The sequence below is a fragment of the Lethenteron reissneri genome, chromosome 57 (genome assembly GCF_015708825.2).
Source record: "Lethenteron reissneri isolate LAM-NWPU_2019-01 chromosome 57, ASM1570882v1, whole genome shotgun sequence".
In the NCBI taxonomy this organism is placed as follows: domain Eukaryota; kingdom Metazoa; phylum Chordata; class Hyperoartia; order Petromyzontiformes; family Petromyzontidae; genus Lethenteron; species Lethenteron reissneri.
Genome location: NC_083835.1, coordinates 3,768,924 through 3,787,704, shown reverse-complemented (window position 1 = coordinate 3,787,704; position 18,781 = coordinate 3,768,924). Strand labels below are relative to the sequence as shown.

General features: G+C 49.9%; 1 protein-coding gene across 1 annotated transcript; it reads right to left on the bottom strand.

Moving 5' to 3' along the window:
- Window positions 1-616: 616 nt before the first annotated feature.
- Window positions 617-13,467, bottom strand: LOC133357286 (profilin-1-like). Its single transcript, XM_061575161.1, has 3 exons — window positions 13,195-13,467; window positions 3,705-3,900; window positions 617-1,743 (listed from the first exon to the last, which is right to left on the bottom strand). The coding sequence occupies exons 1-3, from the start codon at window positions 13,318-13,320 to the stop codon at window positions 1,646-1,648; spliced, it is 420 nt and encodes a 139-aa protein (XP_061431145.1). The 5' UTR covers window positions 13,321-13,467; the 3' UTR covers window positions 617-1,645.
- Window positions 13,468-18,781: the final 5,314 nt, after the last annotated feature.

Here is an 18,781-nt window from a genome sequence, read left to right as displayed (position 1 = left end):
AAATAAGCCACCGGATTCGTTTTTTAATCCTTTATATTAAGTTCACTTGCTTGCGCGCTTACGACCGTGCAAATCTTTCGGTCGTTTTTTAACCCACTTCGCCTTGATCCAATCGAGCTGACATTTTCCACAGACTCGTTGTGCGTGACAATTTATTTTCGTGAAATTTTTTCCCAAAATTTTACACTTTATAGGAATTTTTTTTATATTTAATTACCAATTGCTTAATACTGGCAGGCAATCATCTGACCCATAGGTGGCAGCCATCTCAAGCCAGAGGATGAGAGGACTCTAGCCGCCACGCATATAAAGGATTTAGTGAAAAACTTTGTTTTTACGGATTCGTTTTTTTTCTTCTCAAGAAAAGGCGCTAAACCTCAAGTCGGCCAGAATGACTCAGCTTGGAGCTCTCCTAAACAAAAATGCAGCCCACATTCGGAACATTGGTCCCGTGTTTATTTTTTTCTTCCAAATTTACAATCCCTCCCGAGAAAGGAGTAAGAGGGGGGGGGGGGGGGAAGGTAGATAAGGCGTTAAGAGAGTTGACATTTTAAACCATCTCCCTGCCTGGGTTTAAAACTTCATCACGTGCCCTTAAGAAAATACAAGCACAACATTGATACAGCAAATGGTTTAATGCAATTATAATGACTCGCAAACCTTTTGACCCCAACGTAAAAGAATGCATATGCCAAGGCAAGTGGGAGGAACTTATCGTCGTGCAAAGACAACTCTACACCGTGTTGTGCTGCAAATTTTTTGTTTGTGGGGGGGGGGGGGGGGGAAACAAAAATACACGATTGTAGGTTAGGCACGCACATACCAAATTGTGTTTAAAAAAAACACAAACCACAGGATTCATTAGCCGCTTCCACAAACCCGGTTTCTCTCCACCTCGGCAACCACGACATAACTTTGGAAGATCTGAATAAGCCCACAGGATGCCGCCATTCTGCCACGGCTAGCCGCCAAGTTCCGATACGCAACAGCGAATGGGGGGGGACTTTGCCACTCAGCTCTTAAAAGTCACGGCGGTAGGGGATGAGTCGAAGTACTGAGCAAGAAAATTGGAGCAATACCACCAGGGTTTGAACTGTAATCGTTTATTGCATTTGATTTTGCATTGTTGCCTTGAAGTGATGCGCCGCGTCAATTTTTTTGTTTACTTTTTTTTATTCTTATTTGTTTTTTTTACATTTTTTAGAACTTTTTTTCCACCCATTTTTTTTTTAGTAAAAACAATAAACCCCCCCCCCCCACTCACCCACCCAACCACCACCACCACACCCCCAGAGGAAGAGGAGGCGCCACCACCGCCGCTGCTTTTAAAGAGAGACGCGAAACTGTTGTCGCGAGCGCCGTGGGCCAGACCCGTTCGAAATCGAGTAGCGGCGACGGTGCTGGTTGACGCGTAGCAAAATACAGCGGGACTAAGGGGGGGGGGGGGCACGGACAATGCACTTTTTATCAAATTGTATTTATTTTCTCCTCGTGTTTGTGTATATATATCGTGTATATATAGTTTTTCTTTCATCAATTGACCAGTTTGGGTTAGCGAGCGATACAAGTCGGCGATAAGGTTGCCATTCTTTTTCATTTCATCCTTCCCTCGGGGGGGGGGGGGGGGGGGGGCGGCGGCTTGCCCTTAATACCCCGATTTCCGCAAGTAATCCGCCACGTCGAAAGCGGTCTTATTGAGAAGCCCCCCGTGAGTGCCTTCTTTGCCTTCCACCATTACCAGAGCTAAAGGGGGGGAGGGAGGGGCACACGTGGGAGGAGAGGGGGGAAAAGAACAAATTAGAAAATATGAAAACGTGCAACGATATCGCACTCGAAAAACTCAACACGTCCAAAATACTCCTTACAACTCCGGTAACATCCAAATGATTCCTATAGATTGGAGAAAAAAAATGACAACACAAAACGACAGCATTGTTTTTCCCCCCCATCTGGCACATCCGAGGCAGCACGGGGACACACACACAAACACCATCGTGGTGGTACAGGTGGGTTTTCCACACCTTGCACATGCCACATTGTTTGAGACTAAAGCAACGCAACTTTGTTGCTGCTTCTACTTTGCACCGGGAGTAACCACGTTACGGAGCCAATATGACCGTTCAAGGACCATGTGTTTATTCTGTGTTTAATACAGCACGGGTTATTCAGGCCCGAGGGGCTGAGAAAGGCTACTGCCTGGAGTGGGGGTGTGGATGGAGAGGGGGAAGGGGCATGGGTGGAGTGGGGGTGGAGTGGAGGGGGTGTGAGTGGTGGTCCCACATCGGTCCCACTGTACGATGGGCGACATCACTTAGAACCCTGAGAACGATTGTTCAAGGGAGTTTTATCAATCGTCTGCGGGCAGCCCGATGCCTCGTCAGCAGCCCTGCAGTGGAATTAAGCAAAAAGGTGTCTCTCCTCGGCAAATTGATTACACAAACAAACACATGTTAGAGAACAGGGAAGTTGTACACAGCCGTGGATTGTGCGGCACTTCGGAAACGTGCGGCCGTTACAGGAAGCATTTAACTGGCCGCAACGAGAAAAAGAGGAACGTAAGTAACTCTCCGCCGTGGGTTGAAAATAATTCCGGTCGAGTGCTTTTCCTTTTTTTAAAAGTCAGATTAAATCCAATATTCACCCATCGGGAAATGAGGGGGGGGGCAGGAGGCACTTTCGACCCGCCGGCCTGTCTCGGGAAAGGCCACAGACCCCAGCGAGATCCAGAAAGAAAACCTTGGCGTCTTGAACACTTCCGCAGGATAGTCCCCCAAGCAATAAGTAAAGGATGTGGGGAACCTGGCCACAAATGATAGTTCAACGAAGCGGCTTGTCACGTCGAAAAGCATGGGGACGGGCAATGCCAAACGAGGAAATGTGCTGTGTTTGCCGGACTATAAGAACTTTGGTGGGTTGTAATTTTTCCAGAAAAACATGAAGTGGTGTGGAAGTAGTTAACAGGGGTGCAAAGATTTAAACTGACAAAGTACCACAGTGAACGCTGGAGAAAATAGGTGCGTCCCGTCAATGCGGAAAATACGTTCTAAGCCGAAGAGGTTGTAGCACATGCTGGCAATAGATGTGTTCGGTGCACCCCGAGGCAGTCAAATGTATTCAAATCTTATCGCATGTAAGTGGTGGCCAAGGAGATAAAGACCACCAGGAGAAGGGGGCCACCCCCCCAACATTTTATTTAAAATAATGGGGTGGGTGAGGCGTGCATCTTATTATCCAGAGAATATAGCAATTCAGAAGATTTATACTAGAGTAATCCGATCAGCTATAAAGCTCTTTCACACAGATGCCCTGTAGATAACCCCCCCCCCACCCCTTTTAAGCATCGCCACACTGCGACAGAGGTCGCAACCGGGTACCCGATACCCGTACCCTACCCGATACCCGGCTACCCGTACCCTGCCGGGTACGGGTAGCCGGTACCCGTTTGCGACCGGGTACGGGTAGGCCGTGAGTCACTGGTGAGTAACTGTTTATCACTCATTTCCCAACCTCTTGTCTCTTCTCACAATTAAAGTTCCTAGAATCAACCCACCCGCACCTGCAACATGGCTTCATTCCAGAGGTCGCAATCAGGTACCCGATACCCGTACCCGGCCGGGTACGGGTACCCGTTTGCTACCCTGGTGCGGCCGGGTACGGAATCAAAACCCGTTTGCGACCTCTGCACTGCGACCGACGCAACTTACTTTTCAAGGACTTGGCGATGGCGATGTTATAGGTCGTACTACTGTGCCCGTCGGCCTTGGTGCGCAAGTCCATGGTGTGCTCATCATCCACGTCAAGACTGTCGCGGAGGACGGAGCACTTCCGCCCGGCCACCGTTATGCCGTTTGTGAGCAACCCATCTCGGTTTGGTGCAGACAGCTGGGCCACTTCCGCAGGCTGCAGCCAGAGAGAGGGGGGGGGGGAAGGGAGAAAACACAGCCGCCAACACTCGTCAAAAGTCCTGGCCAAAGGCCTACACGCACATGGTGGAAGTTGTAAGGGGGGGGGGGGAGATTCATTGGACCGAAGGGCAGATCCGGTCGTTTCTGATACCGCTCTTGCCAACCGACCTTGGCCGTGGATGGGAATTGCAACTTGGGGTTCTCGCTGGGTGTATGAGAGCAGTGCGACCGACGCTCGCTCTCTCACACACACACACCCGTCCCCGCGGGGTTTTCATACCGATCGTAAAGTACATTTTTACGGCCGAAGAAACGCCTTGCGGGAGGATTAAATTAAAGGCTTTGACCTCATGAGAACTGCCGCATTAAAAAAAAGTGTCCCATCGCCACATTGGGGTAAAACAAAAGCAAGGCACACGAGCGGCTTGAATTCTTTTGCAACAATGTTGAAAACTCATTTCGAATTGCACTGCACACATTCAATCTGCAACTAGTCAATTCTTTACAAATACTTTTTGCATTGAGTTTGTCGTCCGTCACCTCCCCCCCCCATGCGCACCACCGATTAGTACGGTCGGCTACGTATTGTGCACGAGACAAGTTCAACATACACACGTAGAGTCTATGCCTTGCGATCTCGCGGTAGGAAACTGAAATTTGTACACGCGGCTCCCGCACACACAAGACCGATCTTCGTCGCTCGATCTTCCTCCAAAGCATGTCCCCTCACTCCTCTCGAGTTTCCACTCGTGGGCCCACCCCCACAGCTATACCAGCCAACAAATCCCACTTTTGTTATTTGCACGCAAGCCGTATTAAGAACCCATGCATACATGCATACTTATGCCGCTGAAATGCGTTTCTACAAAACTCCAGCAACATTAACATCGCCCGTTTCACACCACCCAGGCATCCTGGGAGGTTTCAACCGCTCAACTAAATGAACGCACAAATTCACAACACGTGCGTATTTATTTTTTGCGGGCAGTGTTAACTTTGCGAACAAAAATTTCGGCGATGGAAATTTCAAAATTAACTCGTCCGAATAAACACGGAGACCAAGATACGTTTGGTAATGTTACTGGAGATAGTAGTGCACCGGCGATGGCAAATGTCAATTCATGTATTTAAAATGACTCCGAATTCAGCATTTGGCCGAGCTGATAATATTGGAGGGAGGAGGGTGTGATGCAATAACTCACCAACATTTAATAAGTGAGAGCGGAACAAAGCGGTTAACGCTTTAGCCGCCGAAGAATGACCAAATTCAAACCGCAGAGTAAGAAACAAGCTGCCCCATCTTCTACAAAAAAATTGAGGCAACGCTGCCTTGCAAGCGAGCACACGGAGGTTCACAAACTTTTCTTTGAATGAGAGCACTCATAAAAGGCAGTCTCACAAGTGAAATGTATTGTTGCAACGTAGTCGAGGGCAAGAGATTGGTGGAGGGGGGCCTAAATAAATTGCAATATTTTTTTTACTTTCCAGAAGAAATTGCACTTTGTTCCTTTCTGCAGATCGTCATCCGGACGCTGTTCGGCAAAGCAGACCCTTGTAAGCCATACCGACTATTAAATTCACATCACTAGCTACCCAGTAACAAGCCACACCTTAAATGAAGATTTTGTTTTTGTAAAACGTGCAAACGGCATGAATTGAAAGACCGGCTTGGTTTCAATTAATTATTTCAGCTAGCTGCCCCAAACCTCCATTTTTATATCAACTCCTACCATGGATTGCCTGAAATTAGATATGCCCTCCTTGGCGGTGTTGAAACACAACTTGCATTCCACTACTGCCAGTTTCAGATGATATCTCTGGATGTCCAAAAATGTCTTGCTCCCGACAAAATTTCAAAGCATAATAAATTCTCAACTTCTTTGCAAATTCACTGGCCAGTCACTGCATTCATGAGGCTCAAAGCTTCAACGACTATATTGTTATTCCGACTTCCGGGAATCTGTCCCGATGAGTCACAGACTTATGTTTGAAACTAAACCGTCGTTTTCAAACGCTAAATTTGGTTGAGAGAATCGTTCTTCAACTTAACCGGGCGAGCCGAATCGGTGCATCGTTACAATTTCTACTGTTTTTTTGCGGTTGTATCGGATAATAATCAAGTCCTTTGGTCGCATCGTCAGATCATTCATACGGCCCCAAAAACTCAATTGTCAATCATCGCTTGCTTAAAAACTCCAATCGGTATGTTGCGTGTATAAAGAAAAGCAAAAGGTGCAGGCACTGCAACTTTCTTGCGAACACACCGCTACGAACGGAAGAGCCTCGACTCAAGCAAACTGCAAGAGCCTGCTCCAGAGGGTATTTTGCGGGAGGTGACAGGAACCCCAGACTTGACCCCACCACACATGACCCCCCCGCCGATCGACTGCGGTGTACAATACCCCGTGTTGCTACGCTGCTGGTTGGACGGGTGGCAAGGGAATTTGGTTTGTGACCTGGACTTCCCGCCGCTCGATATGCAGCACACCGTTTGATGCCCTCTTCTCTTCCCCCACATCTCACCGTCCCCTTTCCTGCTCTTGATTCAAACTATATATTTTGTTTCTATTAGCAGGTAAGGGCCTACGGAGTTATGGAGCTCTTTTCTTCCACAAGCAACCTGGACATCACAAAGGATCGTCAAACAAAGCGGCTTGTGGAAATTTATCGTCGGCCATGTAGTCTTAATAATGCGTGTCGATTCTAAACATGGAGGGAAAGACCGCGACGAAAATCCACGGGGAGAAAGAACATGCAAACTCCAAATACACAGGGCGTCAGAGTCGGGTTCGAATCCACGACCTCCTGAATACCATGGAAAGGGAGTTAACATAACCACCGCTTGGTTCATTCTTTTTCAGAGTGTCTTTTCAAAAGACACGCCCTGTGTATTATCCACGACCAGCTATTTTCGGGGTAGTCAAGTATCAAACGGAACCCCATATAAAAAATATCAGACTCCTCGTTTGTCCCAAAACCTCCAAAAGAACTAAAATTAAGAACTGGCCTACTTACTTTCAAGTGGCGCAGGGGCAGGAGACAATAGTTTAACTGGCGACCTCTGCACTTGCCGGTGCAGTGCTAACCATTATTGCACCATGGTAGTAGCCGCACTCCCCCACCCCACCACCAACACCATCCCTCGGCAAAAAAAAACTGTGGCTGCTCGGCAAAGGTGCGGCCAAGACACCACCCCAACCACCACCCCACCCCCAACCTCGTCGGCGCTTCGCCGAGAGCTCCTGGGCGAGGCATAATCTGCCACCATCTCCCGCCCAAAAAACCCCCATTCGCTGCTGCAACCACTTAAAGCTATCAAAAAAAAGCCACTTGCCCGACAGCTGCAAAGCACAGCAAGGCACGGGGGGAGGGCGGGAAGAAGAGTGGAGGGTCCAAAGATTTGTAACCGTGGGGCTGACAATCAGAGAGGTTCAGGAAAAAATAAACACACGGGCGGAAATGGATTTGTGTGTAGTGCCGTTTCACGACGCGAGAGAGACCCCCCCCCCCCCCCCGTTTATTTGGAATCGTGGCAGGGGTCCTTTGAGCTCGCAAAGGGAATCAATGTCCGGGTGGGGTTGGAGGTACTGGAATCGCCAACATTCGAAACGAGCACGTTTCGTGCTCCATTGGCCGTCACCGAATGCGGCCTAGGCAAGAGCCCACGGCACGAACGGACGAGACTGGCGTGGCCAGAAGGCGCCGGAGTCTACGACGGGGAGGCAACTTTAAGGGGGCAGGAGACAAAAAAACGTTACTCGTTGATTACAATTCTCTTAACTAAACGACCAGGTTTAGTCTTCTTGGTTCTTTCGGTAAAGTCACGTAGAAGGGAAATAATAAAATTAAAATAAAACATAAAATAATTCTCACGACGTTTCGGCCACAACGCAAGCAGCCGTCCTCAGGTGAAGAACAGGTCTGTCGGGAAGACAGCGTCTGAATGAAACACCCCAGGCTTGGAGCGTATATTTAAGCTGCGTTGGACCAACTTTAGTTTGAGAATTGCAGTTCATTTTGAAGCATCCTGTGTGAGCCAAGCAGCTCTGGAATCGGGTTTCACGAAACCCGATTCAGGAATTGGTTCACGTCGTACAACAGTAACCCGTCACGGACACTGAACTTCCATTGCGCCTTCACAAGCCCACCAGCCGCAACAACTCTACTCGGTTCGTCCTTGCGGCAAAATTTCCGTTAGCTCTGTTAACCAAAAAAAAAAATCACCGGCATTCACGGCCTCTCGCCGAATTTGCGGTCGCGACGACCTAAAAATCGACCCAAATTTTGTTTTTATCGTCACCCAATCGGCTCTTAAATAGGAACGAGCCAGCCGCAGCCGTCAGCTCAAGGGCCCTCCGGGTGCCTACAACTTCGTGGACTTTGCAGGCCAGAGGCTGCGTGTGGTGGTGGTGGTTGGGTGGGTTGACCTCTCTTCTCGTGCGTGGCCCACGCCACGCCTGTGCGCCGTCGCTGCTCTCTCGCTCTGGGTGAGGCCCACTCGGTAGTCAAACATGGAGGAGGGGAGGGAGGGGGATGAGGAGGGGAGGGAGGGGGATGAGGAGGTTGTGGGGGAGGAGGAGAGGGGAGGAGCAGAGCCACGCCCTGAGACATGGCAGCACCAGTTCGCGAACAGTCGATAGCGGAAATGGCAGAAGAATGGGACAAACCGTTCAACTCGTGTTTTTTCTCGTTCTTTTGCCAAAGCTGCCCCCACACACACAAATGATGCAGGTAGTGGTGCGCTTCCTTGTCAGCGAGGATGCCATGTGAAGAAAACAAATAAGTCGCTTATAGCTCATCGGATTCCACCAGTAGAAAAATTCAGGTGGCGATTTTGCACTGACAAGCGTCTGATGATGTGTTAACAACGACGGGGGTTTTCCCCCCTTCCGACCCGCTACAGCAAAACTGGCCATCACCCACGCTACCTTACCACACACCAGCCTTAACACGCTTTAGACACAACGCAAGAGTTGACGATGCCTTTATCAAACGACACCCGCAGCGTACCTGGCAGCAACATCCTGCATCAGCAGTGATGATGACTCAACATCAAGTCTAGCGTAGATAGATGCCCACCCACACACACAGCATGTAAACTATTTTTTTTATTTCACCAGGTAAGAGCCACAGCTCTTTTTTCACAAATGACAGCCCAACGAAGGATGCGGCTTATCGAGTGGAAATTTATAGCAGTCGACTACTCGATAAACGCGTGACTGTTGATTCTAAATGTGGTAGGGGGGGTGGAACGGAGGATCCGGAGAAAAATCCACGCGATCACGGGGAGAGAGAGACACGCAAACTCCAAATATACAGCAGCAGGCGTCAGGATCGAGATTGAACCTACAACCTCCTGTATACCAGGCGAGGTAGTTAACATCTCCTAGTCACCGTGGCGTTACAACGCATTTCATGGCGAGGTTAGAGAGGTGGAGATGCGTGGCCAGGATATTTAGTGGCGTTTATTTGCCACGCAGTTAAGGACCACCACCACCTTCCGCATTACTGCAGCTGCCACGCAGTCTATTAGCCTCGCACACACTGGGTTGATTATTATATACCACGTACAACAGAATAGGCCTCAAGTCCTAAAACATCACGAGTGGACCCCACACTAAGAGATTTCCCCACCGAGCACATCACAAAGCCATCAATTGGACTCGACACTAAACAGAATTGCCCTCTCGCTCACCGATTACACAGAGACACCCTTGACCACTGAAACCACGCGGGGTTATTTCTCAACCGATTTCGTCGCACGAGGTGAGAAACGCCGCGTGGGTGCACTCCTTCGCTGCCACACCACAAAAAAAGAGGGCATTTACGAAGCATTCACACGCCGCGTTGAAACGACGGTCACCAAACAACATTTGTATCGTGGCAGTGTGTGGCAAGGCAACTCCTCTCTTATGCAAGCAAGGAGGGGGGAGGGAGGGACTTCTTTGTCGTCTCGCTTTTGAGTGTTTTTCTCCAAGTGTCCGGCATTAGCTCATACTGGCAACCCAGTCTAGCCTAGTCGAGAGTGGTAGTAGTAGAAGTAGTTAACCACGAGTTGTTACTCTACCAGTGAAAAATTGGCGCCATCGCAAAACGTTCACGGTTCGAATTCGATGGGCGGCCCCGGCGATTAAAACTTTGTAAGAATTTTGGCCAGAAGATGTCCAACTTTATTAGCAACGGCGAAGCGATTGTGAACAATTCTACCCACACGGCGTCTTTTCTTGCACAGATGTGGCGGTGGTGACACCCACTACAACAACCACCCACCCACCCATCTTTAGAGTTATTTCCTGGTTAAAAGAAAATGGCCTTAAATAAAGATATTAAAAGTTCTGCTAACAACAACAACAAAAATCTCCCAAACTGCTTTTTCGTTGTCGATGGGTTAAGAGAATATAAATCGGAACCACTTGAAATTTTAATATCGCTCGTTGGCAGACCACAAAGGGAAGTTCTAAAAGTGAATTTAAAACAAAACCACACTAACGTTTAAAGTTTCCTCTCCTGTTCAGCCCGTCTCCCGCAATGTACCAAGTTATATATTGTTATAATACCAAGTACATCGGATGGAAAATAAAACCCATTCTCACACACACACAGAGACACACATACACACACAGAGACACACATACACACACAGAGACACACACAATGTTTCACTATGGAGGGGCTTAGAGCGCACACACCCTGTAACAAAGACAAAGATCCCCCGTATAGCCTCAACAGACTGCTGGGGCAAGTGCTGTTAGCGAGTCGTGCTAAAAACCACGCCCGAGCCCGCCTTTGTCTCCCCCCCCCTGTGACACGACACACCGCATCAGGTACTCATTTGAGGCCGAGTCAACCTAGGGGGTTGTTAGTGGTGATCGTGAGCGGGAATCGAACTGCGGGAGTGGCCGCCAGCGCTAACCACTGGCCCACCGCTCCCCCGGGGCTTGGCAAAGCTCCCCCGTGTAGCCTTTGACACTGTTTGGGGGCAAGTGCTGTTAGCGTGTGGCACCTATGAAGGCCGGCTTAGCACACACAGACAGACACACATAGACACACATAGACACACACAGACACACACAGACACACACAGTGACACAGAGACACACAGAGACACACAGACACACAGAGACACACACAGAGACACAGTGACACACACAGAGACAGCTACACACAGAGACAGCTACACACACAGACACACACACAGACACACACACAGAGACAGCTACACACAGAGACAGCTACACACACACACACACACAGAGAGACACACACACAGACACACACACACAGAGACACACACACAGACACACACACAGACACAACACTACAGCACCAGCGTATTGCCGCCTTACACTCTCATACCGCCACCTTCCAGATCATTCCCCCCCTCCCCCCTCTGGCCCAGCCCTCCGTCTCCTCTACCAGACGCAGCACCCATAACAATTACAACCACGACTATTGTTGTTATTATTACAACAACAACAACGACGATGATGATAACCTCATCTTGCAAACCCCCCCAGCCTACGCCCTGGGGCAGCCGCGCGTCATGGCGGGGCCGCCGCCGTCTCTTCGATTTGTTGGCGGGGTCCATTTCCCCCTTTCTCTCTCTCCTCCTCCTCTTCCTCCCACAACCATCATCACCATCACCACCATCGCCTCTCTCTCCTCCTCCTCCCACAACCATCACCACCATCACCACATCGCCCCTCATCCCTCCATCATCATCACCACCATCGCCTCTCTCTCCTCCTCCTCCCACAACCATCACCACCATCACCACATCGCCCCTCATCCCTCCATCATCATCATCACCACCACATCGCCTCTCTTCTCGCTCTCCCACCCTCGTGTCTACATCTTCCTGCATTTGTACCCCAATGTCGTTCTTCTTGCGCCTCTCCCACCCAACGCAATCTCCACTTCTCCCGCCATACTTCACCACCACTACCACCACCATGCATCACACCACCACCACCCACACCACCACCACCACCACGCTTCTCACCACCACCACGCTTCTCACCACCACCACCCACACCACCACCCACGCATCAAGCCACCACCAACCACCACCACCCACCCCACCATCACCCACACCACCACCATCATGCACCACCACCACCACCATCATGCACCACCCACACCACCACCATGCACCACCCACACCACAGCCCACCACACCACCACCATGCACCACCCACACCACCACCATGCACCACCCACGACCACCACCATGCACCAAGCCGCACACCACACCCACACCACCATCACCACCACCACCATGCACCACCCACACCACCACCATGCACCACCCACACCACCACCATGCACCACCCACACCACCACCATGCACCACCCACACCACCACCACCCACACCACCATCACCACCCACACCACCATCATCACCCACACCACCATCATCACCCACACCACCATCATCACCCACACCACCATCATCACCCACACCACCATCACCACCACCCACACCACCACCACCACCACCCCCACCCCGCATAGAAGACATCTCAGCCCCGACCGCGGCGACACCGCAAGCCGTGCCGTGGTGGAGGCGCCTTAGGGCGTAGCCGAAGCCCTCCGCGTCTCTGTCCGACCCCCCCCCACCACTACAACCACACCTACACCACCACTATCATCACCACCACCACCCACACCACCACCCAAATCGCTACCACCAACACCCACACCACCACCATCATCACCACCACCACCACCACCCAAACCGCTACCACCAACACCCACACCACCATCACCACCCAAATCGCTATCACCAACACCCACACCACCACCATCATCACCACCACCACCGTCATCACCACCACCCACACCACCACCCACACCACCACCCACGCCACCACCACCGTCATCACCACCACCCAAACCACCATCAGCACCACCACCACCACCCAAACCACCATCAGCACCACCACCACCACCCAAACCACCATCAGCACCACCACCACCACCCAAACCACCATCAGCACCACCACCACCGTCATCACCACCACCCACACCACCACCACCCCCCACATTACCACCACCACCACCCACATCTCTCTCACCGCGTCTTAACCTCCCCTGGGCGTCGCCTCACCACCCCCCCCCCCCCCGCGTATCTCTCTCCACCCACAAAAAAACCCAATCGCCCATCATCCACTCCGATCATCTCTCGTGCCATCTTCCCGCTTAACCACCCCGTCTCCCTCCCGGCATCGTCCCCGTGGTGTAGGAGAGAGAAGAGAAGAGAGAGGAGGGAGGGAGGCATGGCCTCACCGTGATGTTTCGCAGGTGGCTGCCCGGGTGATGCGCCCACACCGACTTGGATTCCAGTCCAACAATGACGGCGTCCTTCTCCACGCCGCTCAGCATCAGCCTCCCGATGTAGCCGTCCCAAGACATGATTGACGGGCTTGGTGTGTGCTAAGGGGGGGGAGGTTTTGGCTGTTGTTTTTTTTAATTGATGGCGCCGCGTCCCCTACAACAACGACGACTGCAACAGCAGCAGCAGAAGAAGAATAAGCCGCGTGCGGGGAAAGCGAAATGGCGGGGCCGTCACCGCCCTTCTTTATATACCCCCAGGCCACGCCCACGGAGCACAAACGCGGCATCCCATTGGCTGCCGCCCACCGCCAATGGCACCGCCCGATGCTCTTGTGGGAGGAGCGTGGCGGGGCGCGATTACGCGGGACGCGCTGATTGGTCGCGAGGCGCGTCACCTGACACTATAACTGGGCGCGGACGCGTTATGTTAATGAGGCTCGGCGCATATATTATGCTAATGAGCCTTCTGATTGCCACGGGTTTGCCTACGCACGGTGCGAAATAAGTTCAACATACGTCCATAGAGACCCATAGACTCACACAGAGAATCACACAGAGATCCATAGACACTCATACAGAGACCCATAGACTCACACAGAGACCCATAGACTCACACCAAGAATCACACAGAGACCCATAGACTCACACAGAGAATCACACATAGACCCATACACTCACACAGAGACCCATAGACTCACACAGAGACCCATAGACTCACACAGAGACATAGACTCACACCAAGAATCACACAGAGACCCATAGACTCACACAGAGAATCACACATAGACCCATAGACTCACACAGAGACCCATAGACTCACACAGAGACCCATAGACTCACACAGAGACCAATAGACTCACACCGAGAATCACACAGAGACCCATAGACTCACGCAGAGACCCATAGACTCACACAGAGAGACCCATAGACACTCACACAGAGACCCATAGACTCACACAGAGACCCATAGACTCACACAGAGACCCGTATACTCACACAGAGACCCATAGACTCACACAGAGACCCATAGACTCACACAGAGACCCATAGACTCACACAGAGACCCGTATACTCACACAGAGAACCACACAGAGACCCATAGACTCACACAGAGACCCATAGACTCACACCGAGAATCACACAGAGACCCATAGACACTTACAAAGAGACCCACAGACTCACACAGAGACCTATAGACTCGAACAGAGACCCACAGATTCACACCGAGAATCACACAGAGACCCATAGACACTTACAAAGAGACCCATAGACTCACACAGAGACCCATAGACTCACACAGAGGCCCATAGACTCACGCAGAGACCCATAGACTCTCACACAGAGACCCATAGACACTCACAGAGAGACCCATAGACACTCACACAGAGACCCATAGACTCACACAGAGACCCACAGACACTCACACAGGGACCCATAGACTAATACAGAGACCCACAGACTCGCACAGAGACCCATAGACTCACACAGATACCCATAGACTCTCACACAGAGACCCATAGACTCACACAAAGACCCATAGACTCACACAGAGACCCATAGACTCACGCAGAGACCCATAGACTCACACAGAGACCCACAGACTCACACAGAGACCCATAGACACTCACACAGAGACCAACAGACTCACACAGAGACCCACAGACTCACACAGGGACCCATAGACTCACACAGAGACCCACAGACTCACACAGAGACCCACAGACTCACACCGAGAATCACACAGAGACCCATAGACTCACACAGAGACACTCACACAGAGACCCATAGACTCTCACAGAGAGACCCATAGACACTCACACAGAGACCCATAGACTCACACAGAGACCCATAGACTCACACAAAGACCCACAGACTGACACAGAGACCCATAGACTCACACAGAGACCCATAGACTCACACAAAGAGCCATAGACTCACACAGAGACCCATAGACTCGCACAGAGACCCATAGACTCACACAGACCCATAGACTCACACGGAGACCCATAGACTCACACGGAGACCCATAGACACTCACACAGAGACCCACAGACTCACGCAGAGACCCATAGACTCACACAGACCCATAGACTCACACAGACCCATAGACTCACACAAGTTTCAAGTTCATTTATTAGGTATAGCCCTGTGAGCCATTCGTTCTTGAATCGGGTGCAACCGCAACAAACAAGAAAACATCTTAAAGTGAATATGTGACCAAGTGCAAACAGAAAATCCAAGAAAAGACAGCAAAATATTGCAGAAAAAGCACCGTACACCAACACTGTGTGCAAAAATCCCAGTGGGATGCAAGTCAAACAACAACAACCACAAGACAACTTAGATTAAGGCCATCAGTCTAACTCTGTACTACAACAAACAAACATGGCCAAACCAAAAAAACTTTTCAAAAATCACTAAAATAAAGCCATAAAAGCAATGAAACAGTGATGAGACAATTACGATTTAAAGCTTTCGTGGCTGCAGGAATTCATACTCTTTGGTTCTAACGGTCAAGTCACGTGGATAGAAATTAATAGATCACGACGTTTCGATCGCAACACAAGCAATCGTCTTCAGGTGATTGCTTGCGTTGCGATCGAAACGTCGTGATGTATACACTTTTTGTTGTATTTGTCTACCCACGTGACTTTACCGAAAGAAACCAAAGAGTTGTGGATTTCCCTGCAGTCACGAAAGCTTTAAATCAAGATGATAAGGCTGTGTCAAAAAGATGGACCCAAATTTCAAAGCAGTAATCTTTGGGCCTGCTTTGAAATTTGGGTCCATCTTTTTTAAAACACCTTGCGTGTAGACACTGTCCATTCACCGTCTACGCCCCAACATGCCTCTAAAATGGCTCTTAGGGGCCGCCCATAAATGACGTCACGCGATTTTGGACGATTTTTTACCCCCCCCCCCCCTTCGTCACACGGCGTCACAAAAAGTCAGACCCCCCCCTCCCTCAAATATGACGTCACAAAGCTCTGCCCCCCCCCAAAAAAAAACAATATTTTCATTTTGAAAATTCAACATGCTTCAAATCGCTTTAAACTATTGTCATTGTAGTGCGTATTTAATGTGGCGCTGCACTCTGATGTTGTAGGAGAAAACATTTATTAAAAAGTCAATTTCATTAAGTAGAACGTGTTGTCTATATTTATTTAAAGTTGCGCATTTTGATGTGACGTCACATTTCTCAACCCTACCCCCACCTCGTCACACATCGTCACAAATGTCTGACCCCCCCCCAGAAAACGCCCGATGATGCTGGCTGATGTAATCACCAGCGAAACGTCATACTAGTCAAACTGTAAATGTTGTGGATTTACTCTCCAACACATCGGTGGGCTGAATGAGTTACTCATTGGCTGTGTCGGGTGGTGGAAGGTTACGACACAATATTGATACTTACGCGATCTAACCCAATAAACCTTTGATATGAATAAAAGTCTTCCATCGTGTTGTGTATCGGCTTGCCAGTAAACATTGCATGGTTGGGCCAACGGATTGCGAACAACATGCCAACGTCGCATGCATCGCTTTTCCAAGCAATCAGCCCGCAATTGTCATCATTAAATCCTTTATATTAAGTTTGCTTGCTTGCTTGCTTACGACCGTGCAAATCTTTCGGTCGTTTTTTAACCCACTTCCCGTGATCCAATAGAGCTGACATTTTCCACACAGATTCTTTGTGCGTGACAATTAATGTTCGTGAAATATTTTTTTTCCAAAATTTTACACTTTTTAGGACAAAAATATTATATTTAATTACCAATTGCTTAATGGTGCAATGCAATCATCTGACCCATAGGTGGCAGCCATCTCAAGCCAGAGGACGAGAGGACTCTAGCCGCCACGCATATAAAGGATTTATAGTGAAAAACTTTGTTTTTACGGGTTATACTTGTTTTTACAGTCACAGTCGCTGCTGGGATTGCTAGTTTCTCCTGAAACGTTGAAGAGTGATCCCTCTCTGTTGCCAATGGGAGATGAAAGATGTTCATCGCCGCCCAATCATCGCCCAATTAAACATGAGCTACGATCGCTGTATGTCAAGCCAATTAAGACGCGGTTAACACATTCCTGCGGAGGGAGCTGGTATAGGAACGTTGGGTTGCTCGGTCAATGGCCAGGGTCAACAGCGGCGTGGTGTATTCCGCAAATATTCCGGACTGTGAGGGCGGGCACAAGCCGGCGTGAGTAGGTTAAACGTTGAGTTTTATAAGGTCACCACGGGGTGACCAGCCCCTCCCCACCCAGCCCAACCCCTCCCACTCCCCACCCAGCCCCTCCCCACCCAACCCTTCCCCACGCTCCCCTCCCCACCCAGCCCCTGCCTCCCCACTCAGCCCCTCCCCACCTTCCCCACCCAGCCCCTCCCCACCCTCCCCACCCAGCCCCTCCCCACCCTCCCCTCCTCACCCAGCACCAGCCCCTCCCATTTTTGGATGCACGACGGACGGACACAATAATCCCCTGTGGGCTGGTGTAACCAGGAGGTTCCTACCAGTATAAGATGCTTTGCCAGACACCCTTCAAACGCCACGAAAGAGAATGTAGCACAGGTCGTGTTTCCACGACACGCTGAACCCTGAACTCTGATGTCACCAATTGCTCTGCTGCTCCCAAGTGTTTGAAATGTAAACTGTTGTCAAACACGAAGCCACAGTGTGCATTGCTGGCGAGTTCGAGCATTATTCACCGACTGTGTGCATCATTCCGTCGCAGGCAGCGGTGCGAGGCTTACAGCAATCGATTCGAGAGGTTTGAAACGAAGCTGCAAGTGTCCTAAAAATACCCCCGCCTCTGTCTACCCAACAGTATACACAGTAAGTTGAACAAGTAGTGGTAGGCTTTCGCGGCCAATATCATCCATAAGAGATTTTTTTTGGGTTAGATCGCGTAAATTATATAAATGTGTGTCTTCTTGGTTCTTTCCGTAAAGTCACGTAGAATGGAAATAATAAAATTAAAATAAAACATAATAAAATAATTCTCACGACGTTTCGGCCACAACGCAAGCAGCCGTCCTCAGGTGAAGAACAGGGCTGTCGGGAAGACACTGTCTGAATGACACACCCCAGGCTTGGAGCGTCTATTCTACGTGACTTTACCGAAAGAACCAAGAAGATGAATCCCTGCAGTCACGAAAGCTTTAAATCGAAATTTAAATGTGTGTCGTTAAACCCGCCGACACAGCCAATTAGTAAGATTTGTCACGGAAAACAGGTGGAATACTCCACAAATCTGGCTGTCGCCTGATGAAGCTCGTTGTAATTACTGGCGAAACGTTGTACTCAGCTTGTAAATGTTGTGGCTTGGCTCTCCAACACACAACCGGTGTGGCTGTACTGGTGACGAATTGGCCACGTTCTGTTTACGCGACAAACCTTACTAGTTGGCTGTGGCGGGTTTAACGACACATTTATATATATTTACGCGATCTAACCCCCCTAAAAAACCCTCTATTATAGTATACAGTAAACTAGGTACATCGCTACGTACACTGCCAAGCGTGCAGTTTGGTCAAACAATT

Coding starts and splice junctions, on each gene's coding strand:
- LOC133357286 (XM_061575161.1), bottom strand. CDS start 13,320: ATGTCTTGGGACGGCTACATCGGGAGGCTGATGCTGAGCGGCGTGGAG. Junction 3,901..13,194: donor GCCACCTGCGAAACATCACG/GTGAGGCCATGC, acceptor CTCTGGCTGCAG/CCTGCGGAAGTGGCCCAGCT. Junction 1,744..3,704: donor CATCGCCAAGTCCTTGAAAA/GTAAGTTGCGTC, acceptor CCCCCCCTTTAG/CTCTGGTAATGGTGGAAGGC.